Raw genomic sequence first — 26,423 nt, 5'->3', positions numbered from 1 at the left:
CGTGGGTGGCTACGCGGTTAAGGGATGGGAACTCTCACGTGGGGCCCACGAGGCTTGGCACGTGCAGCAGGGCCAGCTGGCGGTTGGCGAGGACCCACGATGAAGAGGACGGCGGATGGGTCCATTCATCGCCTGAAACCCCCTGGGGCCCACGTGAGGGCCAGTGGCGTGCGGCCTCTCGCGTGGGCCACCGCCGAGTCCACGATCTTCGTCTCCTTGTGGGTTCCATCCGTTATAAATCCCCCCCTTCGATCGCTTCCCCTTCTCCCTCGCCAGCTCCCCAACCGCTCTAACCTCCTGAACCCCCGCCCCCCCGCGCGCCGAACCTCCGCCTCTCGACGCGAAAAATCGTGTCTTTTCCCCCGTTTTCTCCACCGATTCCTCCTCGCCGTCCGCCACTAGAGTGTCTCGAGCTCGGAGGGCTCGTCATGACGAAGCAGAATGTGGTGATGCCGGAGGCCATGGCCATATCGGTGGCGGCCGTGGCCAACCCGCCGCCGCTATTCCCCTACCCACCGCCGATAAGGGGAGGAGGCGGGTTTGCGCTCAGGAAGAAGTATCCCTCCCAGCTAGACCTCGGCGGGAGGAGGACCAATACGTGGGTGGAGTCCATGAAGGCCTCCTCCCCCACCCACTCCAAGGCGGCCGCCGCCCTCGTGGCCGCCCCCTCCGTCGGCGCCCAGGACGAATACGCCACCTGGATTGTGAGTTATATTCTCCTTGCTTCTCTTTTTTTTTTCTTCAATCAAAGATTCGATTTTGATGTGCGCTAACCATGGTGGATTGGGTTATCCTTTTGGTGATCAGATGCGGCATCCTTCGGCTCTGAGCAAATTTGAACAAATCATTAGCGCTTCTAAAGGGAAGCAGATTGTGATGTTCTTGGACTACGATGGGACGCTCTCTCCCATCGTCGACGATCCGGACTCCGCCTTCATGTCCGACGCGGTGAGTTGCTCTGTTTTCCTCTGTTTTCGTGGTCCAATCCACCAGTTGATTCCATTGTATGGTTAAAGATGTGATTTTGATCTGTGTTTGCTCGTGGGAATTAGATGAGAGCTGCTGTGAGGGACGCCGCGAGGTTCTTCCCCACCGCTATCGTCAGCGGGCGGTGCCGAGACAAGGTACATTCCCATCCCCCCCGCCATCCAAAAGCTTGGCCTTTTCTTCTATCTTCCTCTTTTTCTAACTCTTTTCTTTTCTTTTTTTTTAAGGTGTATAGCTTCGTGGGGCTAGCAGAGTTGTACTACGCTGGCAGCCATGGCATGGACATCAAAGGCCCCGCCAGGGGCCCCAGATATAAAAAAGCTAAGGTTGGCACTCTCCTTCCTTCTCATAAAATCAGAAATAGCGAGTCCGTCACATCCCTTTCTCAGAGTTTTTCTCATATTTTGATCTATTTCTGTCTCATTTTGTGCGGTTCAGGCCAAGGCAGTTCTGTTTCAACCAGCTAGTGAATTCCTGCCCATGATAGATGAGGTTGGTTTCTCCTTCTAAGTCTCTGTAGCAAGCCTAGCCTGGAGCAGCAGCAGTCTATGATTTATATCTGGATGAAAGGATCTTTATGTATTATTATGTCTTTTAGGTTTATAAGGCTTTGTTGGAGAAAACCAAATCCGTCCCTGGTGCCAAGGTGGAGAATAACAAGTTCTGTGTGTCTGTCCACTTCAGATGCGTAGATGAAAAGGTCACAAGTCATATAATATTTGAGCCCCCCCTCCTATTCTTTTGCCATATTTGGTAAAAAAATATATCTTCTTTAATTAATTAATCCATAATACTTTTAAATTAACTTTATGCAGAGTTGGAGTGGATTGGCTGAGGAGGTGATGTCTGTGCTCAAGGAGTACCCCAGATTGCGGCTCACCCATGGAAGAAAGGTGTGACCTTGGTCTGGTTCAACTCTATTGGCCGCCATTTCTTTGTAGAGCATACTCTTTTATTGTTCTTTATAACATGAGTGTGACTTAGATTTTGCGGCTTCTTGACCATTAGGTCTTGGAGATTAAACCAACTATTAAATGGGATAAAGGGAAGGCCTTGGAGTTCTTGTTGGAGTCTCTTGGTAAGCTGAAAACCGCTAAACACACACACACACACATTACGTCACATCCCTTTCATTAGTTTGGTTTGTCGATCATACTATATATTAAGCAAAACTCACCAATTTTGTTGCTCTTCCTCAGTTCCTTGGCCTTTGATTGGAGCCACCTATTTTAATAATCTTGTTTCTCTCTAGGATTTGCCGACTGCAATGACGTGTTGCCTGTGTACATCGGAGATGATCGCACCGATGAAGACGCTTTCAAGGTATCTCATATTAATTCTTGTTTAAAGAGGATAACATTCATTTGATACTATAAATTTTTGTAGATGGCACTGTCTTTGCTTGTTTAAGTTCCTTAGCTAGTGTTACTAACAGCATGATATATGTTTTGCACTCGTGTACTAGGTCTTGCGTGATAGGGGACAAGGCTTTGGTATCCTTGTTTCCAAGCTTCCGAAGGAGACAAATGCCTCTTACTCTCTCCGAGAGCCCTCTGAGGCAAGTGCTGATGGCCGCTGCTTTCCATTCTTTCACCTCTAGGACCACTTAGATGGCTACACTCAAGTAGTTTTCTCATGTGTTTGTGTTCGGTGTCAAGTTGCTAATATGATTGATTCCTTGAATGCTTTTATAGGTCATGGACTTTTTACTTCGCCTAGTGGAGTGGAAGCGCCTCTCTTTGAAACCTGGGCCAATGGTGTAATAGGATAAGAAGGTGTCCCACCACTCCTGTGAAAAAAAAACTTGGACTTGTGGGATTCTATGAAATTGGGGAGCTACATATTCCCTTGTTCAGGAAGAAGAAAAAAATCCGCAAAATGTAACCTTTTGTACTTTAGCCTACTCTTTCTTTCCCCTCTTTTTTGGGTCTTTTCGTGGGCTTGGAAGTTGGAAGCAATGAAAAATTAGCTTTCCTGCCCTTACACAAGAAGCTAAAACCTTGTAATTAGTTCGATGTACAATGGGAAAAGAAGAAATAGCGATTATTTTCCTTCTATAACATTTGTGGAGTGTTACCCCATCTCTGGCTTTTGGATGATCTTTACTTGAGATCTGAATGGAAATGGGATCTGGAGTCACACTATCATTTCCACAAAAGTTTAAGGAGTCCGTACGATTACGAATGATATGATTCTTGAGAACATACATGAAGTTGGTTAAGCAGTATTCATTCGATTTATTTTCACTGCAAACAGACAGGTCTCTCTGTCTTCTTTAATCAAACTTACTGGCTGAGTGACATATAACTATATAAGTACATCAGCCTTTATATTTAAATGCACGTTATCGCTAATCCCATGCAGATGCATGTTATCACCGGTATTATGTTCATTGTTTAGTTAGATGTACTTTTTGGTCTTTGGGAAGAAAAGTTATTTTATGGAGCCATGTATCTTAATATGAGGACACCTATTTTGAGTTCAATGTAGGTATCGAACTCCAAACACTTTCTAGTGGTCCAGGGATCGATTTTGGCATGCCTGTTTCGGCTTAAACTTTCCATATCTAAATCTATCAACAAATGAAGCATCGACTTTGGTTGAGATGGTGGTTTGATGGCTTGCTTTTAGATGTTCCATGGATCCTCATCTGACTCGTCAAATGGCAATTTAAGTTCAGACAAGTTAAAGAGTGAGTAAATGATTTGACGCGTGCCATATTAGATTATTCAGCTAAATGACAGATAAAAGGAAGACAAGGAAACTCAAATTCCTAACCAACCTTAGCTTTTGCTTTACAGGCCCTGTGCACAGCAATGGCTAAATCAGCCAGGATTCCATTGTAGATTGTCCTTGAACTCGAACTTATTTCGATCATGCATCCGTAATATCTGAATGACATAGGTCTCAAAATCTGACATTGTTTGCTTCCCGCATCTACTTGTTGGCTGACTGTTCGTGCTGATCATGATGTACTAGTGTTAACGATTCAAGTTTAGACTCTATTGATTTAAAGGGTTCAAATATTCGGCCAACGCATTCTAGGTAGGTATAGAAGTAGGGAATAGTCACTTGTCATAGATAAATAACTTTTCAAGTGGTCCCATAATTTTCATTCTTTCACCTTTATGATGAAGAAAATCAGGAGTTAGCTCAAAAAATGGCATATGCCCCAATCATACAGATGAGCCTTTTCCGTCAATCAACAATCATATGCTGCTGCTCTTCAAAACCAGGAGAATGCACCATTATCAGAAAAGTATCCCCTACTGAATTAAGGCTTTCCAAATTTGATACAATCATCTCATTTGCTCTTTAAGCTTAGCAGCTTACGTAGCCTTGTAATCGTGCACTAATTATATGAAGACGGATGAGGACTTCGTCGTTCTACCTTATGAATTCGATCAGATCGGCATGGCCATTTTCAATCTCAATCAACGATGCTTCGAAGTCGAAAACACCCACCAACCGCAGCGTTCTAAATGGAATACCTTATCATCTCTATCAAGTCTACCTGCAGCCACAACATCCTTCCCATAAAGCAATCACAACAGGATTGAGATAGAGCCGCCAGGCAGGTTGGGACCCTGGTGGATAAATGTGACAACGCCAGAGAGGTCTCATGTCCTTTCTTGGGTGTCCAGCTAGTATCCAACTAGCTAGCTATCTCGGTTTGACCCTCACACAACTTCATTTAGCTCCAAAGAATTGGGCCGCTCTGAAGGATTCAATGTTCCTTTTAACCAATTAAGGAATCAGAGAGACTCTTCAGTCTTGGTGATGAGGTGCCAAGTCCTTGTGCATTGTAAGCTGTCATGGTTGCTTCTGATGCCATGTTTTAAAAGTCTATTCTTTAGGCGCCACATAATAGAGCAGTTTCGTGCAGGGAAACCTGGCTTTGTGCATGATGGCTGCATCCTAGCCTTGCCCCAAGATTCTGGTCATGTTTTGTGCTTTCAAATCTCAGGTTGAAAGAAAAGAGATTTAGTACCACCTACATGAAGTCGCAATATAATAAGTTGCATCCACGTACTATTTCAGGATTCATTAGATGCCACTGTACTATTGATGCATTAAATTGATGGAGCTTTGAGTCAATAATGCTGTCTTCTTTGCTCCCTCTCGTCCACACAAACCCCATTCATCCTGTGCTGCCCAGGCCAGGATGAAAGAAATCATCAAGAGCTGCTCTTATATTATTGAGATTCCCTTGAGATCCCCAACTCAAATGAGTTAGAAAAAGTCCTCTCGTATAGAATACGGACTGCAACCATTATAGGGTGCAGGAGAAAACATTAATATATGGGATATTTTACGCCAAAAGTCGTGGAGGAAGACATTGATCTTGAACCAAGGGACATGGGCAACCGCAGAGGGCACACGAACGTGATAGCACACCAAAGAGAGGATCTGTAAGCTTGAATTATTGTCCTTAGGGAGAGAGGATTACATAAGCACCATTTCACTAAAACATAGGTTCATTTCCCACACCTTTGGCCACCTTGGATCTCAGTCAGCCCCACCTAGAAAGAGGGAGTGGAATCTCAGCACCATCTGTTGAATTTCTTTTTGTTTTGGTAATAATGGGTGGGGGCTTGGGAGATACTTTTAGGTAGGGCATGAAAGAGGAGGCACCCACTAGGTGCAAAAGAATCTATGGTTGGAGAGGAGTTGGATTCCACTTCAGCCCTGATGCTTTTGAGCACACCTGGTCTCCGAATGGGGACAAGGAACATGCCTCCAGGCAATTCTGACATGGTTAAAGATGGTGCCCACTCCATTTGACTCATCATTGGTGCCAAAGCTCAAATAAACTAAGCCATGGGAGGCCCCCATTATTGGTGGGGAGAGGTTCTTCCAAGGCAACCACCCACTAGAACCTCTACTAATCATCAATCCATCAAAGTGTCCATCACATTGATGGAAAAGAAAGCAACCAACAACTCATCAAACGCATTGCTAACCAAAAAGCAACTGCAGATTCGGATAGTTATATAAATGAGCAATGAAGGAGGAATCCAAGGAAGGAGGTGCTTTCGAGAAGATTTAGATACGGCTACGTTCGAATCTTCGGTATAATATTAGCCAGCCTTCATAGTTCATGCATGTCGCCCTTCAGGTATACAATCATCCACATGCCAGTTCTGAACTGAATCCAAAAGATGAGTCGGGTGCAAGAACTACAATGACAACCATATAGTAATTATGGCAAAGAGTTGGCAGAGAGTGGACTCCTGTCCACGTGTTGAGTGGAGTCAGCATGCCAGATAAAATTCTCTCGTCTCTATGGCTACAGGACCGGGCCCCCCGCACAAAGGGGATCTAGTAGTGAGGGCTGGAGTGGGGGAAGCACTGATTGGGTTGAGCTTTTCTACAGAATTCTCTCATTTCTATGGCTACAGGACCGGGCCCCCCGCACAAAGGGGGATCTGGTGAGGGCTGGAGTGGGGGAAGCACTGATTGGGTTGAGCTTTTCTACAGTGTTGGTTAATGGGATCATCCTTGTTCTTCCATGTTCTTGTCACAAGGGGGCTACACGTGCCCTGAGGCGCCCCCTTCTGCCATGGGAACTGAATAAAAGCCGATGGGGGAGAACGATGGTGCTCTCCTTCCTCCATGACAGGCTCGAAAAGGCGAATGAAAGGTCATTTTGGAACCCTTTGCCCGCTAAGTTATGACTAAATATGATCGTTAATGGTATCATAGAAGTTTAGAGTTGAGAACTTACTGTACTGTTGGTAAACTAGAGGAGAAGATGGAATCCATTTTGATGCAACCATATCGACTAGACTGTAAAAATGGGGATGTGGTAGAATCTGAAGCATGACAAAACCAGGGTTTTACACTGATCAATATCACCTGAAAGAGTGTGCTTCGAATTTTCCGGGGTGAAGTCATGAAACAGTCATTTAAGTACTACAAACTTTTTCGTGAATGTGATAATAAACATAGTTCGGCTGCTTTGGTTATTTCACGACTCCGAAGTTTAAAGATCAGTATTAGTTTTAAAGCTATGGTTTTACCAAATAGAATTTTATCAACGAGTAGTGCTCAAACCTTGCTTCTATCAGCTCCCGATAAAAATGATGATGCTTTAACATTGGAAGGCCGGATTTGCTTGAGCCTGAGAACATCATTTGCATTGAAAGAAAGGTTTAAGACTCGAAGCTTCAAAACAGCAGAAGTATATTCTTCCCTTTTGAGCCAAAATTTCAAGTGTTTGCTTCCAATTTGTGATTTAATGCTCCCGCTACAATTCTTCCTTATGCTTTAAATTGAAGACTCATAGCACCAGGGATATAATCAGCTTTTAAGGGTTTGCACTTGAGGAAACTTGGCTTTGCGAAAAACCAATTTCATAGGGAGAAGAATTCCATATCACTTACATTTATTGGATGAATTATATGAATAACAATATAATTACCGATTTTCCAAGGTTAACTGAAGATCAATGATATATCGATCCAAATGATGAGTGCCTGTCAACTAAATTAAATAGCACATGGAAGCAGTTCAGATGTCTTGTGTTAAGTAGCATCTTTTAATTAGGTGGTGGAAATTATGGTGTTGTTGGTTTGTCAATATCTTAGCTTTTCACAAACTTTAATGTTGTTATTTATAATATAATCTGAACTCAAGGTGATAACAAAGATGCAGTCCAGTAACATGTTGCTTTCACAACTATGATTAAAAGACAAACAACTAAAAGGTGATCTTGCACCAAATCTAAATGACATTATGCTGTCTAGTAACATGGGATACTTGTGGGTCTGCAACAATTTCTATATTTATGACTGGTATCTATTGAAGCATCACTTATTTTGGACATCCTCTGAAGGTTCGGATATCGAATGTCCCAATTTATTGTCAGCCAGATTTCTTAAAGATAAACATGCATCTCAGCATGGAAATGACATAAATATTCATCTATTTTTTATTTGTATCGGTCACTGCAAGGACACCAAAAATAGAGAATTAGAAAAAACAAAAAAACAAGTTGATATATACTCTGAAACTGAAAATCGAATTTCCTTTTTATTGATCTAAGCTGAACTATAAATCTAATATTGATTTATATCAAGAGTAAACTAAAATGACCTTAAGTATATTTTACAGGTTATCCGGTTAGGATTCAATGAAAGCAGATTAGAAAACCTTAAGAATGGATTGACCAGATTTGTATTTCTGATGGAACCTAAATATGTCTCAGAATACCCATTTATGCCCATGAGGCAATGTGCCATTGTTAATTGGGTGTCCTTAGCTTATGAGGTGGAGTTTATTCTGTAAATATTCATGTGGTGCGAAAGGCCTCATGGTGTGATAGCAGCATGGACATCTGGGCCAGGCTTCTCCCATTTAAGGGATCCCCACAAATAACACAGTATATGGATGGGTTGGGGCCCCCTATTGGCCCATTTCCCAGTCCAGATTTCTAGGTCCATCTTTCGGAGATTGTCATGTTGGCCTGGGCTTTAAAATGTGGCCTAGTGGTCCACAACACCGCCTGGTCCATTAGAATTTGTCACCATAAGTGCTTATATACCTTGCATGATCATTTTAAGATTATCTAAGTCATGTAGTGCCTTGGATATCTATATTTCCACCTGTGGATATATATATTGGTATGTTTTTCTAAATGAATGTTGACAATTCATTTGTCTAAAAGAATCCTTCCATGATGGCAGTGGTGAATTCCCTTAACTATGGACTTGTATACCAGATTGCAAATATCTATCATCTATATTTGTTGTCATGGGACAAAAGTTTGTATTCGTGCATGAATGTTTCCCTTTGCGCTTTCCTTTTCTTTTTCCTTTTTTCTAGTTGGTGGGGGAGGGGCTGTTTGCTTAAATTTCCCTTTGCATCTTGTTGAAATCACCCTATTACACGACCTTGTCGTCCTAATTTCTTTTACCTAGTAACTTCAAGATTCTATAAGATTGATATATGCACTCAATAATGCTGCTATAGTTTTATTGAGTTTTCTTTAAAGTCTGTAGATTTCCGTGCCCATTGAAATTTAATGCTACTATTGTTTAATTGAGTTTTCTTTACAAGTCTGTGGCCATCCATGCCATTAAAAGTTAATGCTACTATAGTTCAATTGATGCGACTATAGTTTCATTGAGTTTTCTTTAAGAGTCTGTGGATTTCCATGCCCATTGAAACTCTTTCTTTTCTTTAATTAACAAATGAAATACAGTATTGCAAACTAAATTTCGAAAATCATACTAATGTTGAGGCATTGAGGCTTTTTTGAAACTAAATTTTTATGCCCTAAACCCGAAACTGAAGGAACCATTACCATTTTTCAGCCTTTTAATAAAGATCAATTATCTAACTTGTGTAATTTCATGTTATTCCCAATATTAGGTTGAAAGCATTTCCTACATGTGAAGAGGAGAATTTACTTCATATTCCTCCATTATGCTTATATTCAATAGGTTGGATGGACAAGATTTAAGATATAATTCACATTTTTCATATGTGACGTGTCCTCATAAAATATCTATGCGGAAAGAAAAGCCGCATAGAAAACATACGAGGACGTCCGTATTTTTGGCCCCTGTTGGGGAGCGACGTTTACATCGGAGGGAGTGGGTGGTGTCCCCTTCTAATGTCACCATGCGGCCCCTCACCCGCCCGCCGTCCTCCTCCGCTGCTGCCGCCCACCACCGCCTCCTCGCCGAGAAAGCCCTCGCGCTCCTTAAGTACCGCCGCCGCCTCGATGCCCTCGCTGCTGCCTTCACACCGGAGGCCGCCGCCGAGGCCCTCCTCCTCGCCCAGCCCAACCGCTCCCTCACCCTCGCCTTCCTACGCTGGGCCTCCCCTCTCCCCTTCTTCTCCGGATCCCTCCACCCCCAATCCCTTGCCCTCCTTCTCCTCTCCCGCTTCCGCCTCTTGCCCTCCGCCCTGTCCCTCGCCCGCCGCCTTGCCTCCCGCTTCCCCCCACCCCCCGTTGTCCACTCCGTCGCCGCCGCCATCCCCTTCCTCCGCACCTCACCCTCCCCTTCCGCCGCCTTCGACCTCCTCATCAAGTCTTACGCCTCTCTGGGCCGCGTTCCCGATGCTCTGTCCGCCCTCTCCCTCACGAAAGGCGCCGGCTTTGCCCCCGCCACCCTCTCCTACAACTCCATCCTTGACGCCATGTTCCGCTTCAGCCGGACCCCACGCAATACCATCGAAGAGTTCCTCGCCGACATCACGCGGTCAGGGGTATCCTTTAATGTTTACTCCTATAACATTTTGATCCGTGGGTTTTGCTCTTGGAGCGAATTGGATCGGGGGCTAGTTCTGCTCGCCGAGATGGAGCACGCCGGGTGTTCGCCAAATGTCGTCACGTACAATACTCTCATTGATGGCCACTGCAAGTCGGGGAAGGCCGACGATGCGTTTGGGCTGCTGAAAACAATGCACGAAAAGGGAGTGCAGCCAAATGCGGTTACTTATAACACGATTATCGATGGGTTGTGCCGGGAGGGCCGCGTGAAGGAGACGGGCAAGGTGGTCGATGAAATGGCGCGAGAGGGATTTTCTCCTGATGCTATTACTTATAACACATTGGTGAATGGGTATTGCCGGAAAGGGGATGTTCATAAAGCTCTCGTCTTGCATGCCGAGATGGCTCAAAAAGGGGTGGCACCTAACGTCGTGACATATACTTCTCTAATTAGTGCGATGTGTAAGGCGGGCAACTTGGCAAGAGCAATGGAGTTTGCTAAACAGATGAGGGAGAGAGGGCTTCAGCTTAATGAGATTACTTTCACAACTTTGATTGATGGTTTTGCTAAAAAGGGGTTCTTGGATGATGCTCTCTTGCTCATGAAGGAGATGCAAGAAAGTGGGATTTTGCCATCTGTCGTGAGTTATAATGCTCTTATTAATGGATATTGTACTTTGGGAAGAATGGATGAAGCCTTGGAGATCATTCGAGAAATGGAGGGAAATGGGTTGGTGCCTGATGTAGTCACTTATAGTACGTTACTAAGTGGGTACTGCAAGAATGGGGAGTTGGAGATGGCATTTCAGTTGAATCGAGAGATGGTTGCAAAGGGTGTGCTGCCTGATGCCATTACATACTCTTCGCTCATTAGGGGTCTCTGTGAGGTAAGGAGACTGGACAATGCTCATGAGCTTGTTGAGAAGATGTTGAGTTTGGGTTTACATCCTGATGAGTTCACGTACACAACACTGATTGATGCCCATTGCAAAGAAGGAGATATAAAGAAAGCTCTTCTTCTTCATGATGAGATGACAAAGAAAGGGATCCTTCCTGATGTCGTGACCTATAATGTGCTCATAAATGGCCTTAGAAAAATAGCTCGTACAAAGGAAGCAAAAAGGCTGCTTTTTAGGCTGTATTATGAGGAGTCTATTCCAGATAATATTGCATATGATGTGCTGATGGATTGTTGTGACAAGGGAGAATTCAAGAGTGTGGTCTCCCTTTTAAAGGGTTTTTGTATGAAAGGTTTGATGAATGAAGCCGATAAGGTATTTGAATCAATACTAGAGAGGAAGTGGAAGCCTAATGAGGTTGTTTATAGTGTCTTGATTCATGGACACTGTAGAGGAGGAAATGTGCAGAAGGCACTTGACTTATATAAGGAAATGATGCTGGCTGGTTTGGTTCCTAATGCAATAAGCACTATTTCACTAATTAAAGGTCTTTCTGAGGAGGGGATGGATGAGGAGATGAATCATGTTATTCAGAAACTATTGGGAAGTTGTATGCTTACAGATGCCGAAACTTCAAAGGTACTTGTTGAAGTTAATCACCAGGATGGCAACATGGAGGCCGTGTTCAATGCCCTGACTGAGATGGTCAAGGATGGACTCCTGCCAAATGGTGGGTGAAAGGATGAACTTGGTTCTTTTGATGGCTAGAATTAGATCTAATGGAGAATCATAGGACACTGTCATCTGTAATTTGGTGTTTGAATAAGTGTCTTTTAGAATTCGTAAATGAAGGTTCAGCTGGCACATTCTTGGGCAATGATTGAGGACAGTCTTTTTCTCTATCCAATGCTACCAAAACTCAGGCTCAGGTTTTGAATTTGCACTTTTCATTTTTAGCTCTATGTCCTATGCAAATCATTAATTTTAGGCTATTTTGTTTGATGTTGCATTGCTACCATGACTTCTTTGCATTTTAAAGTTGATTCATTAGCACTTGAACATTAAATAGATCAAAGAGTGTATCCCTCAGTAGTTTGGCCCACTTTGCTTCTGCATACTTTATATTACTAAAATAAGAGTGGTGCTATGTGCCATTAGATTTAATTTGTGTTATAATATGCATGCATATCTGTTGAGGATTGTACCCTGCTGTTCTAAATTTGTTTGCATGCTATGCCCAAAGCGCATGCTGTAACCCATCAATAAGAAATAACTCCAGACATGGTTAGAACTATGCTTGTCCTGATATACAGGTGATAATTGTATATTGAGTAAATTATAATAGAAACTTAGGAATTGCACTTTTGTTGGTTTGATTGGTTAAGATATGTGATAATGGCTCAGACGCACAACTTGGAACACCTATGGATATTGTCGAGTATATCTGTTTTCATGGTTCAAGACCATGATGTGGATACAAATGCAATGCTATAACATCTAATGGTGTTGTCAAGTATATAAATCATCTATTTTTTAGGGAAAAGATACTACTATGTGAGTCTTTTGTTTTTCTAGCAGGGAAGGAGTGGCAGGATCTTGTTAGATTTCATGAAAGGAGAGAATAAACAATTGTGGGATTGGGCGGCGGCAGGAGGGCGGGGGATGGATTATAGTTATTGGATTTAAAAGAATTGGGGAGTGTTTGTTGAAATTATATCCATTAAAAAAAATTTAAATATAGTAATGTTTCAGCATGTTATTTAATTATTTTTCATCATTAGAGAAAATAGCGAACCCATTGACCCCAACTTGTGCCTTCTACCATAGCATAGATATAATTCTGCAAAGAAGTTCCATGATGCCAACAATGCCTACATAGTTTGTCAGAATCCAGAGAATAATCAATCACCTCTGCTATCACAGTCAGATGATTTGCTTTGGTCATATGCTTTTAACATATGGGATCCTTCTAGAGTCCATTATATATTATGCAATGGATTTGACTAATTACATAGACTTTATTACTTTGCAAGTCAGCATATTTTAGTCTTCAACGTAAAGTTGGATACTATGACTTTAGACAGATTTTGGATAGGAAGTTCAGAAATAATTATTTTGGCATTTATAATTGGGAAACAATTTGAAGTTATTCAGCATTTATCTGTGGAACCATTTTGCAGTTTGTATTTGAAAAATGACTAAATCAGCCTTGCCATTAGTAGAGCAAAACTGTATTGAAGTTTTGATTTCCTTCATTAATATTGTCCAACAGATATATGCTAAAGGTCTCAAATATATTGCATAAGTTTTTGGTGATAAATATGCTATTTGAACTTCTATTCTTTTATTATTATTATATATGCATGTGTGTGCATCTCTTCTTCTTTTACTTTTTAGCTTTCCAATTCAGGTACGACAAAGATATGCATTGCTTTTAAATCAATAAATAGTTGTTTAAAATTTTGCATTTCGTTAATGTTAAAGGCAGGAACTCGCCGCCAAATCTTGTCCTATCATCTAGTATGGGTTATATGAATATTTTACCTTATCTGATGGCTAGATCTTATGGCAGTCATTGGATGCTGCAATGTTAATTTGCTAGCTTATTTGATAGCGCTTAGATATAAGATCAAAGGGTTCAGGCTTGACAATGAGATGGATGAACAGTGACAAAAGCGAAGCTGCATTCTCAAAAGAAAAAGCCTAGCTGCCAGCATTTCTTCCCTCTAACCCTCTCCCATTTCCAATAATTTCAGTCTCTCTTCATCTAATCTCTCAAAAATCTGACAATGGGTGGCAGGAGATCTGATCTCTTGAGCCCCAATTAGGGCACTGCAACTCCTTTGAAGAGCCAACAGGTGTGACAATCCTGTTTTCCATTCTTCCTTTTCTCCATAGTCTCAATCTCCATGAGTTTGCTTCCTTTGATGATCCATGTCTCCCTCACTCTTTTCTCTCTCCTATTGCTCTGGACACCAAGCAGCTGGATGGAGACATGCCCTGGGCTTCAGACCATGTGATCAACCCCATGCTGGAGTCCTGGAGCCACTTACTTAAGTGAGGTGATTATCAAGTCTTAGAGAGTCAGAGCTTGAGCTGGCCCGAAATTAAATGAGCTGAACTCAATCTGGCTATATTTATTGCTAAACTAAGCTTGCTTAAGTTCAGCTGATTTACGCCCCTGCCCACTACTACAATTTGTCAGAACACTGGATTCAATTCAAGCCCTTTCCCATTTTGCTGATTCTCATTTACAGGTAGTTCTAGTTCCAAAAGCAAGGAAGATGCTACATTGTCACAACCTAGGTTATTTTCTAAGAAAATATCATTGACCAAGTACGAGCTTCACCAGTGGTCCTCCGTAAGGCTTGTTTTTCTTATCCTTGTATAAATTCCAGCCAATCAGCTGGAAATATTCACCAAAAGAAGGCCTACAATTTTTCTAATAATAGGAGAAAACTATGCTGATTGTAATAAACCTGAGCTGGTTGACATTGTCATTTCAGAGGTTGACTTTGTAATTTCTGATATCATATTTCCGGATGGAAAGGTGATCAACCTTAAAAGAATGATTCTGGATTCATGTGATGAGTAAATATTTTAAAATTTTGATGTATAAAGTGCTTGCAACAAAATCTGGTTCGCTGCTAATCTTGTGCTCTTATAAACTGTTAGCATATGCTTTGACCGTCAGACTGACATAAAGTTATGGCGCAGAACTGTGCTGATGATGGCCGCTGCTAATCTCTGCTCCATTTACTGTCACTTTCCTATGAGGACCTCATCAAGGTGCAGAGGTCCTTGATGAAAGTTTACTGGGTTGGGCTACAAAATCTTTAAGTTCAGGTAGTAGCCACCACTGACGCTTTTTGCATTGGATTAATATTTAAGTTATGAATGAAATATGTGGTATAATGAGACTATTTACGAACAACTAATATTTTTGCTCTGTTTATTACTACACACAGCTACCTCACTGGGTTGAATTATTGGAATGATGCAACTGCTATGATGTTGCTGGTAGCCAAGCAACTTATCTCGAAAGGCATAAATGTGTGGCCATGCAAGCAAGTTCAGCATGAAATGAACTTGAATAAATTACGTGAAACATTGTTGCAACTTACGGATTACATGGGCAAGATGATTTCAGTCACATCAAATTGATACTCAATACAAGCATTCCAGCTTCCCACTGAAGCGGCAGGGTCCTCGAGGTAATATACTACCACATCCACAAAGAAAATTATAGTTGTATGCTTGTTGTATTCCAAATTCTGTGCACATTGTTTTTGGGCTCTAACTGGTATATTAGGTGCAACTGATTGACGAAGGGTACTGCTTCATTCCTTGGTTTTTGAGGCAGGGTTCTCAAACAGAACCCTCAATTTTACATATAGAAAGCATGAACAGTTACAAATACAATTAGGATATAATGGCTATCTCATCTTTTTCAAATTTTAGTCATTCAGTGAAGAACCAATAAATAATTAAGTCTCCATTTGGCCACATAAACTTGTAGATCTTAGTAACTAGAAAATATTCTGCATGATATTACACTAACTTATATTGCATTTTTGAGTTGTTTGAAATGCATGTTAGTTTTATGAATATGATCTTTACTATTTATCTTGTCATATAGAGCAATTAAAAAATGCTGGGATCCTCCATCTGTAATTAATCCTGAGGTCAATCCATAGTGGGTGTCACTCCTTTATTTCTTTCTTTCTTTTGTTTTTTTTTTTTACAATTTTATTTCCTCTAGAACCATCTCCTGGAGTCAAGCAGCTGCATCCTCTCCAGTCTCCTGTAATCTTCTTAATGGCAATTCAAAAGGACCTACTCCATTGCCGACCATGGGACAGATAGCACCCAGATGATACCTGTTGCACAAGAGATCGTCACTTAGCGAGCTGAACCCGGACGCATACCTGAATTCAACAGTTGGTGATGGGGGGAGTACTGTCCCACTCAAATCAGAAGGCATCTCACTATCTCAGGCGTTGGATTCCTGTGTGGACAGTGGAGCTCAACATTCATGACAAAAGGAAGAGATTTTACATGACAAAAGTATTCCTAATATCTGTCTTGCTAGAATAAAGAACGGAAATCCTATGGAGGAGGCACTAGAGAAGCAAATATAGGGTGGGCTTTGTATTTTACCATGTTTCTCCTGATTCGTATTTAAAAGAAAAACCAAAAATGAGGAACTCCACCTTCTAACAAAGTTGTTAGTCTCATGATTTGAAAAAAAAAAGCCCAGAGATGGAAAGAAAATTGCACACCGCATTCTCTTTCTTCCTCGTCAAACCTCTCTATCCATCCTCTTGTTCGTCAAGCTGTCTCTCTTGTCTGTGAAATCTTTCTTCTGCTTTCCGAGTTTCTTTCTTTTCCTTCAAATCTCTCTATTTTTTAGGCTCTTTGCATCTACTTGCACACGACATTCTCTTTCTTTCTCGGCGTGATGAACACTATATTTTGGAAACTATGTATTGATTTATCTGAAGATGTGCATTGGCTTACCAGATAATTAATTTGCTTGTTGTGTATCATCTAGCCATATGGTGTATATTGGTAAAAAGTATATTTTGGAAACTGTATATTGATCTATCTGGAGATATGTGTTAGATCACTGCTGGCTGTATATTAAAGAAGCTTGTAGTATGTATTAGGAAGTCGTTGAGTGCGTATCACCTAGCCATATAGTGTATACTGGTGAATATGATGTTTTGAAAATTATGCATCAATTTTTTTAAACATTCATATATTTTGTGCACGCCATATCTGCTTTTATTTTTTCTTTTAAATATAACATCTCATTGATAAAATTAGATCATTTACGTTAAAAGTATAGACAAAAGATTAGTATGATGATCGCATTGCTTCTTCTTTAACTAATAACTTTGATAAAATGTGTTTTAAAAAATAATGTTGACAAAATGCAAAACCTCACTTATGGCCATGTGGACTCTTGTTCAGTTGCATTGGAATTATGTGTTGTACTGGTTAAAAAATACTTGGTATTTGATATCTAAGATGCAAAAGAAAGGAAGCATGGATGGCTCTAACTGCTGATACGTGTGGCTCTGTTCAAATAAAAATACTTTACCCAAAAAAGGAAAAGCATTAAAGCTCTACCATTAATAAAGAAATTGAAAAACAGGCATACATGAATATTTTAACAGCTAGCCTTATATGACATAATTTTGAGATTATGATGGTATTATATAGATGCATGCATCATCTCATTCTAATATGGCCAATTAACACCAGGTTAACTTTTTATTAGATGGAAGTAAATAATACTCCTTACTGGATGGAAGATAGCCTAAAATATTCACCCTCAGGAGGAGTCGGGAACCAACCTTCTAAAATTAGGGATGGCAATTGAATCAAGTCGAACTAAGTATGGATTGGGTCGAATACAAGATAAATCAAAAATTTCTAAATCCAAATGCAGATAATTTATTAAAATGAGTTAGAAATTCAGTTCTGAATTTGATTATTTTATTAAAAATTTTAAGGGGGTTGAATCTGATCAAACGGGTTGAACGTTTATGCAGCTGCTCTCCTGCTCAAAATCCTTATTAATAAAAACAAGCAATTGTATAATCGTACATTAAATACCTGCTGACTGACTCCATCTCCTCCTTTTCTATATATATTCTCACCCCTAATCCCCCCGGCTTCATCGCATCACCAATCTCTCCAAAGCCAATTACAAAGATGATCCCTATGGCGAACGAGGGAGCCATCCTTCTCTTCCTCCTCATCTCCTCCTTAGCCATAATCTCCCATTCCACCACTCCCATCACCATAAAAGTAAGCTTTTTTTCTTTTCTTTCTTTCTTTCCTTCTTTTTTTTTTTTTTTTTATTTAGTACTTGACATGATATAATGTATGAGTACAACTAACAAAATCAGAAAAAAGAAAGCAGAATAAAAAATATCCGCTTGGCTCTTCAATTTTTTTTTTAAAGTGATGCGTGGCAAATTAGGCCATCCAATTAGCAACAAACGAACCTTTCCCATCCATTTGCTATCCCACCCTCCTGACACTTTCTTTTCTCTTTGTTAACAGCCCGTGAGCGGCGAAAATGATGAGAACCAGTGCGTGTATACGGTGTACATCAGAACAGGTTCCATCTGGAAGGGGGGCACGAACGCGGCGATCGGCCTCGCCCTTGCCGGATTCGACGGCTCGGGCTTCGCCATCACGGACATCAAGTCTTGGGGGGGCATCATGGAGGCCGGCCACAACTACTTCGAGAGGGCAACCTCGACATCTTCAGCGGCCGGGGACCGTGCCTGGAGACCCCGCCGTGCTGGATAAATCTGACCTCAGATGGCACCGGATCCCACCACGGGTGGTACTGCAACTACGTGGAGGTCACGACCACCGGTCCCCACATGGGGTGCGCCCAGCAACTGTTCACCATCGAGCAATGGATCGCCAACGACGCTCCGCCCTATCAGCTCTACGCCGCCCGCGACTACTGCTCCCATGCCGAGGAGGAGGCAAAGATCGCCGATCGGATGGGCCGGCATGTGACGCACGTGGCGTGAGACCTTCGCTGGGTTTTTGTTGGCCGAGCTCCTCCATTTTGCTGGTTCTGTATGGTTTTAATTATGTCAATTATTGCTTACCGGCCGGTTGATAAAATAAATGGCTAAGAGGTGATTCCTGTCTTAATTGTTCTTTTTCCTAATTGGAGGGATGATCTGGGCCGTTGGTGCGACGGTTGTCGTTCTGGTGATGCGGACCGTTGGATGGGGTTGGATAGGGTTCGAGGATTAGTTGATCGGTCATGTTTAAAGCCAGGAATGATCTGGGCCGCCCAAGATATCTACCACATCACCTATATTGGATATGCCACGATGCACCATGAATTGCACCGGACCTGCCTTATATTTATATTTCTGAGATAAAAAGAGAGATGCTCGTCTCTATATCCAGAGCTCTACATCTTACCCACCTGTGCCTTCAAGATAGCATAAATTTGTATTCCGGCAAAATGGTGCAGTAAAGACATCCTTCATTATCCGACCATTTTAACACCTTTTTTTAGTTCCTCCATTCTGCCCTATTCCGGGCTCAATATATTCTTCAACAAAACTGGCAGAAGAATCACATATGAGTGTTAGAAATCAGCATCCAGCCAAGTTGCAGGACTTAAATCACCCAAGAAAAAAGAGAGCATAACTTTGATTCTGTAACTGTCTGATAATGGAATGGACTCAATAAGCCCAGTGGGCCTAACCTATGTCCCAATGACAAATAGATTCTAAATTTACAAGCACAAACCTGATCAACCTATGGCACTCTAATGACCCTCCAAACCCAACATAGTGCTTGTGAGAATCCGTGCGAGCATATATCTAGTCTCATATTAGATTTTGGATACTTATATAGGACTGCGGAGCCTAAAAATACCTTCCGATTATTCATTTTGGGTATGACCCTAGATTATTACAAATGGTATCAGAGCGAACTAGACCCATAGCATTTATGGACTAGAAAATATTGCAGCATGGGTTCATGGAGGCTTGAACAGTGAGAGCATGTGAGGATCCGTGCGAGTGTGTATTTAATCCTATATCGGTTATTGGCCTAAGGTCTGGATTGTTATAGTGCCTGGCCGTGACTTCCCATATGCTCTTGTGCTAGGGAATGCAATGGGGCCAATTTCCATCAATATGATCCAAAATGGAGGCAAAATGATTAGATTCATCGAATGCAAAGACGAGTTGCTGTACTACCTACCAGTCCACAGGCACCTTGTAACCCCCTCCGGTCCTTTAGTCGCCACCACTTTTCACTTGATCTGTTCTTCTCCCTTTTGGTGGACCTGAAGACGTTGGCACGGGTGGTTAAAGATGTTACCACCTTTTCTTGGCCCCTTCCTCTTATTTCACCTTTAGTGGCTTCCATAGGATTGAAAGTATCATCCATGCATTTTAACGGTCCAAAACACCCAACTTTACCTCCACCTTCCATTCCTATACCATCAAATTAACTCTAGTAATGTTAATTATATGGGATAAAGATATTATGGTATCACATTATTGTTGCTTCTATATCAAACAGATCTCTTAGCCATGCGCTTGGCTCTATATTTTATTTAGGTCAGTACTAGGAAGGAGGCAATAATTATACGTTGCTAATATATATCATGCACTTCGACCATCCATGTATTATTAACTCGGACGGCCAACCATGTTTGAACAATGGAGAAAGGGTATGGAGGAATGTCAAGCTACATCCACTTAAACACATCTTAAAGATAGTTTGTAGAATTGTGGGTAAGCAGTTGTTTTTTTAAGTAAACAAGCAAGCAGTCTTGGCTGGATTGAGCTGCCAAACTACTGAATTGCAGGCCCCAGGCTACACCCCTCATGGACTTGAAAGGCCCATTCGAATTCTGTGGAGTTTGTCCCAAGGTTTGACCAGAGGTATGTGATATGGGTCTAGATTAGCGAGGCACAAGTTAGCACTCGGTTTAGATGGCACAGGTCAACAAGGTTTGGTCCGATGTGGTTAGGTTTGGTGCAGCAAGTAAACAATACTGGGGCCAAAACTATGCATAGATTAGCAATATACCAGCATGATATTTTCTTTTCTCTTTTCTCTCTCTCTCTCTTTTTTTTTTTTTTGTTGGGCTATCATGGATGAATCACACAAATCTAGTTTGAGTATACTTTCAAAAGTCAAAAAATAAAATATTCTAAAGAAAGGGTGGCAACGCCGCACTATCCGTTCATAGCATCTCGTCAGAATGATCAACGACAAAGGATGCAACTTAGTCCATGGCTTTCTATATATTCATCTCACTGTAAATACGACTTATCCTAAGGGTGGTACATTTTCTCGCAGGCTGCCAAATGTCCAGGAGCAAAAGGTGTTTGTTCGTGGTTTGCCCACCGATCCATTCGATCACGGTGGCCAAGTCGCCCTCCAAATGGATGAAGTCCGAGTAGCTTCTGGAACAAAGGTGTCATAAATCTGACTCCCACCGGCAACGATGAAGTTTATCTTGAGAAAACTTGGGGGTAGGGGCTCTCAAGTGATGAAAGATCATCCTGATCACCACTGGAGCTAAGATAGGGTCTCAGGTGTCTCGAGCTGTCATAGGTTCTCCAAGGGGAGGCGTGGGAGGTGAGTGGATGACTTCTACTGCCTGAGGGAGGGCTCTTTTGACAATGAATCTTTGTGGCTGACTGCTCATCTCTAAGACAGAGCCATTCCTTGCAAGCAAAATATGAAATGCCAAATAAGCAACCCAGACCTAGCCTCTAATAGGGGCTCTACTGGTACAATCTCTCAAGAGGAGAGAAAAATACCAACAGGTGCTGCCGACCAAAGAAAGATCAAGGAGGCATAAGGAAGCCCCCACACCCGAAACACCCATGGGCATTAGAAGAGGACATGAGCCACCGACCTCTCAAGAGGGCAAACATCACAATTTAGGAGAAAATTTATCTCCTATTTGATCAGCACTTCTCTGGTGGGCAGGTGGCCCCACGCTACCTTCCAAAGAAACAAGGCATCTTGAGGATGCGCCTCTAGTTTCGAGACCCATGAACAATCCTGTCTATGATTAGTGTCAATTATGTATAGCTCATATAGGTCCCTAGCCTTTACCTTCAGGCTGCCTCATCCTATCTTGTCAAAAATATCGACCTGAATAATTTTGGCATTTGATGGCCCATAGTTGAACATAAATTAAAAAAAAAAGCAATGATTAAAGAAAATTGAACTGCCACATTTGCCGTCAGAAAGCATAGACTAGGCAATGTGGTGATGAGTTAGGGTTAAGATGAGGATCACCCAAACCTGCCCAAATTTCGCCATTAGGTTGGCCCCAATGAGTCGGTTCGGCCCAATTGCACTCTTCCGGGTGCATTTAATTTCCTATCCACGGTTATTGATCAATCTAGATGCATCTCGGTCTCCGAATTCGAAAAACAAATTAAAATACAAGCAAAAGGTTGTAGTAGAGAAGTAATATAATAGTCATTCCAAACCTTTACATCTTCGAAGGGCCGAAAAGTATCAATTGAAAAGGTTCCGCAACAAAGCTGCTAGTAATCGACCATAGGAATATTAGTGGGGAGGGGCACCCTCTCCATGCTCTCAAGCACATTACACCTTTCATAATTGCACACTTTTTTTTTTTTCTGGTGAACATTATAAATATGAGTGCCTTAGCTTTATGACTATCCTCTACATACATTGAAAAACAAGGCGCTTAATATGAAATCCAACGCCTCTCACAAGCAAACATCATGCTTATGTTGTCCTTATTCTGAGAAAAATAAGCGAATACCTTATGAATATATCTCTCTCCTTGAATGTTCCCATGTTTGGTGGGCATCCCACTCATGACATTTCCCTGTTGTACATCAAGTGGTTATGGTCGACACTGCTTTATATCACAATCCATACTTTAATTCTTGACTCGCATCCTAGTCTCAGACTTCTTTCGAATGACTAATTAAGTACATGCTCGAGAACACTAGCTGCAAATACTCTTTTTTTTCTCATAAAAAAATGTTATAGGTATCTGAATTGCCTCATTTTTTTTTTCTGAATTTCTTTTCTGTTTGGTACTTTTTTTTTTTTTTAGCAAAAGCATATATTTGTTATAGAATCTCATTTTTCTATTCCCTTCCTTTTTCTCTTGGTTAGTCAGTTCAATTTTCAAATTGCAGGCAGTGCCGGCCCGAGCCCTAGGCGATCGAGGCGGTCGCCTAGGGCCTCGGACCAAAGGAAGGCCTCCGCCTCCGGCCTCCGCCCAGCGAGCTCCTCCTCCAGGCTCCAGCGACCAGCGGGCAGCGAGCCAGCGACCAGCGGGCAGCGAGCCAGCGACCAACGGTCCGCAACCGGCATCCAGGCCAACGGCAACGGGACAAGACATCTTAGCCATCCGCCCATCCCCCGTCCGTAGCGCGTCTTCTCCAGCTGCCCAAGCCCTAGCGTAGCCAACTAGCCCGTCTTCTCCATCCAACCATCCGCCTGGCACGCCACCGTCTTCTTGCTTCTTAAATCCCAAATAACCAAAGTGGACGGCGTCTTCTTCTTCATCCTTGAGTTCTTAAATCCCTAATCCTCAAGTCACTCAACAGTTCTTCCTCTTCCTTCCCGGCTTCCCGTTCCTCGAATCTCGATAAATCGGTTCTTGAGAGTTGAGACTTGACGCCGGCGTCTCTTCTCCAGGTCTCCTTCTCGTTCTCGGCCCTCCGCGGCTCCGCAGTCCGTCCTCGACTAGGTGTCAGGTGAGTTCTCCTTCTGGCTTCTCCAGCTCCGCCCCTATTCTCGATAACTCGGTTCTTGAGACTTGACGCCGGCGTCTCTTCTCCAGGTCTCCTTCTCGTTCTCGGCCCTCCGCGGCTCCGCAGTCCGTCCTCGAGGACCTCGACTAGGTGTCACTGTGTCAGGTGAGTTCTCCACTTCTCCTTCTGGCTTCTCCAGCTCCGCCCCTGTTTCCGCGGCTCCGCCCCTGTTTCTTATTCAGTTATTTGTTTTCCCCTTTGTTTCCGCGGCTCCGCCCCTGGGTGTCTGGCAGTCTGGGTCTGGCCGTTGGGCAGAATGTGCCGGCTGCCGGCAGGGGATTTATTTTTTTGGGCAGAATGTGCCGGCTGCCGGTAGGGGATTTATTTTTTGGGCAGAATGTGCCGGCTGCCGGAACTGTGCCGGCAGCCCGGCACCCATTTTCACTTTACTATTTATATTTCAATGCTATCAAAATTTTTATTGTCGGATTCTTGAAAATAAATTTTATGTCTATTCTTAAAAATTGATAATAGTTTTTCATGTCTAAGGTCTCCATTAAAATTGAGTTCGGCACTGCTTGTTGGGATTTGAGTTCGTCATCGAGTCCGGCACCGCTTGTTGGGACTGGAGTTCGTCGTCGAGTCCGGCACCGCTTCTATTGGCATTTCGGGTTTTATCATTTTCAACTCTATTCTATTTTGATTTGTTTGTAGTGATTGTCTTAATTATTTGGTTTGATAATATTATTTTTGGATTCAAATGTCTAATAGAAAATTTGAATGTGGGCATGAAAAACTCAAAAAGAAAAGAAAAATCGAAAAAACTCATTCAATCTCAAAAAGGTGCTTTAGATAGATTTATTGTCACAAATAAACAAAACACTACATCAAGTTCAACTCAAAACGAAATAGAGTTAGAAGATGATATAAAAAGAACGAAACAAAATGAGATTGACAACCAAACAATATCTAGTGAAGAACACAATAAGAAATTAGATGAAGATAGGATAAATAAGGATAGTATAGAATTTAATGAAACTAGTTCTATTTCTATAAATATATATGATCCTGGTCAATGGAAAAATATTGATACAAAGTTGAGAGATCTATTAGTAGAAAGAGGTCCAATTAGAGATTATGATCTTCATTTTCCTAGGGATGAAAATAATAGACACTTTTCTACTATACATTATATTCGTAAGTTACCTAATGGCGAAAAATATGATAGAAGATGGTTAGTGTATTCAAAGGATTTGGATAGGGTATATTGTTTTTGTTGTAAATTATTTGATTCAAAGTCTAGCACGAGTCAATTAGTCAATGAAGGAAGTAGGGATTGGAAAAATCTAGGTATCAAGCTTAAAAGTCATGAAACAACTAATGAGCATATCATTAGCATGAATAGGTGGATTGATATAGAAGTGAGATTGATAAAAAATAAGACAATTGATAAAAGTCTCCAAGAACAAATAAACCAAGAGAAGGATCATTGGAAAAAAAGTTTTATTGAGAATTATTGCTGTTGTAAAAAATCTTGCAAAAAATAATTTAGCATTTCGAGGAAAGAATGAAAAGATCTATCAAAGCAATAACGGAAATTTTCTAAGTTTTATTGAAACGATTGCAGAATTTGATCCAGTAATGCAAGAACATGTTCGACGCATTCAACATGGTGAAATTCACAATCATTATTTAGGTCATAATATTCAAAATGAATTGATTCAAATATTAGCGTCTGAAATTAAAGCTATAATAATTAAAAAGATTAAAGAAGCAAAATACTTTTCTGTAATACTTGATTGCACTCCTGATGCAAGCCATCAGGAACAAATGACCCTAGTTTTAAGATGTGTAGATACTTCAACAAGTCCAGTAAAAGTAGAAGAATATTTTTTAGAATTTTTAGAAGTAGATGATACCTCTGGAAAGGGCCTTTTTAATGAACTTATAAATATAATAGAAAAACATAAACTTGAGGTTAATGATATAAGAGGACAAGGGTATGACAATGGATCTAATATGAAAGGAAAACATCAAGGTGTACAAAAAAGATTATTAGATATAAATTCTAGAGCATTTTACACACCATGTGGATGTCATAACTTGAATTTAGTATTATGTGATACTGCTAACTCATGTCCTAAGGCTATATCTTTTTTTGGAGTAATACAACGAATTTATACCTTATTTTCTTCTTCTACAAAACGATGGAAAATTTTACAAGATAATGTATCTACATTAACTCTTAAACCTTTATCACAAACACGTTGGGAAAGTCGTATTGAAAGTGTCAAAGCAATTAAACATCAAGCTCCTAAAATAAGAGATGCCTTAATTCAATTAGCGGAAACTAGTGAAGATCCTAAAATAAAGAGTGAAGCCATATGTTTAGCTACATATGAGATTGAAAATTTTGAATTCTTATTAGGCATGAATATTTGGTACGATATATTGTTTGCTGTTAACTCAGTTAGTAAGAATTTACAATCTGAAGACATGCATATTGATGTTGCTATAGATCAATTAAAAGGTCTTCTTTCTTATTTAAAAAGTTATAGAGAAAATGGATTTATGAATGCTTTGAATTCATCTAAAGAAATTGCAAATGAAATGGAAATAGAACCTACATTTCGTGAAAAACGTGTGATCCGTAGAAAAAAACAATTTGATGAAAATACTGATGATGAGACAATAAGATCAGCTGAAGAATCTTTTAGAATTGATTACTTTTTATATGTAGTAGATCAAGCTATTTCTTCAATTCAAAGTAGGTTTGAACAATTCACCATATATGAAGATTTTTTTGGTTTTTTGTTTAATTTTAGAAAGTTAAAATCTTTGAATGAAGAGAATTTGAAAAGGTGTTGTCTTAATCTTGAAAACTATTTAAAGCATGGTGAATATTCTGATATTGATGGTCTTGATCTATTTTCAGAGTTAAACGTTTTAAAAGAAATTTTACAAATAGAAACTTGTACCCCTATTGATACTTTAAGTTTTATTAAAAAAACAGATTCTTTTCCAAATGCATGCATTGCTTACAGA

General features: G+C 41.1%; 2 protein-coding genes and 1 pseudogene across 3 annotated transcripts; all 3 read left to right on the top strand.

The window, feature by feature from the left end:
- The first annotated feature begins 277 nt into the window (after window positions 1–277).
- On the top strand, window positions 278–3,068 carry LOC103707894 (probable trehalose-phosphate phosphatase 6). Its single transcript, XM_008792596.3, has 11 exons — window positions 278–704; window positions 808–948; window positions 1,053–1,124; window positions 1,215–1,313; window positions 1,426–1,479; window positions 1,586–1,687; window positions 1,803–1,880; window positions 1,996–2,065; window positions 2,240–2,310; window positions 2,453–2,545; window positions 2,682–3,068. Exons 1-11 carry the CDS (start codon window positions 429–431, stop codon window positions 2,748–2,750), a joined length of 1,125 nt encoding a protein of 374 aa, XP_008790818.1. The 5' UTR covers window positions 278–428; the 3' UTR covers window positions 2,751–3,068.
- Window positions 3,069–9,576: 6,508 nt separating this feature from the next.
- On the top strand, window positions 9,577–16,738 carry LOC103707970 (pentatricopeptide repeat-containing protein At5g39710). Of its 2 annotated transcripts, none has more exons than XM_026804943.2 (4): window positions 9,577–11,839; window positions 14,827–14,955; window positions 15,078–15,323; window positions 15,872–16,738. In XM_026804943.2, the coding sequence occupies exons 1-2, from the start codon at window positions 9,616–9,618 to the stop codon at window positions 14,835–14,837; spliced, it is 2,235 nt and encodes a 744-aa protein (XP_026660744.2). In that variant the 5' UTR covers window positions 9,577–9,615; the 3' UTR covers window positions 14,838–14,955; window positions 15,078–15,323; window positions 15,872–16,738. The 2 variants fall into 2 exon arrangements, with proteins under 2 accessions (XP_026660744.2, XP_008790931.2); XM_008792709.3 differs by having other exon boundaries at window positions 9,577–12,038.
- Window positions 16,739–17,752: 1,014 nt separating this feature from the next.
- LOC103707895 lies at window positions 17,753–19,147 on the top strand (annotated as a pseudogene).
- Window positions 19,148–26,423: the final 7,276 nt, after the last annotated feature.

The sequence above is a fragment of the Phoenix dactylifera genome, chromosome 15, assembly GCF_009389715.1.
Source record: "Phoenix dactylifera cultivar Barhee BC4 chromosome 15, palm_55x_up_171113_PBpolish2nd_filt_p, whole genome shotgun sequence".
NCBI lineage: Eukaryota > Viridiplantae > Streptophyta > Magnoliopsida > Arecales > Arecaceae > Phoenix > Phoenix dactylifera.
The sequence above is the reverse complement of the archived record's forward strand: the minus strand, read 5'-3'. Positions and strand labels throughout refer to the sequence as shown.

What these genes read in the sequence shown, in the direction of transcription:
- LOC103707894 (XM_008792596.3), top strand. Translation starts at nt 429, where the DNA reads ATGACGAAGCAGAATGTGGTGATGCCGGAGGCCATGGCCATATCGGTG. An exon ending in TCCTGCCCATGATAGATGAG is followed by an intron (nt 1,480 to 1,585) that starts GTTGGTTTCTCC and finishes TATGTCTTTTAG; the next exon opens with GTTTATAAGGCTTTGTTGGA. An exon ending in CTCTCCGAGAGCCCTCTGAG is followed by an intron (nt 2,546 to 2,681) that starts GCAAGTGCTGAT and finishes ATGCTTTTATAG; the next exon opens with GTCATGGACTTTTTACTTCG.
- LOC103707970 (XM_026804943.2), top strand. Translation starts at nt 9,616, where the DNA reads ATGCGGCCCCTCACCCGCCCGCCGTCCTCCTCCGCTGCTGCCGCCCAC.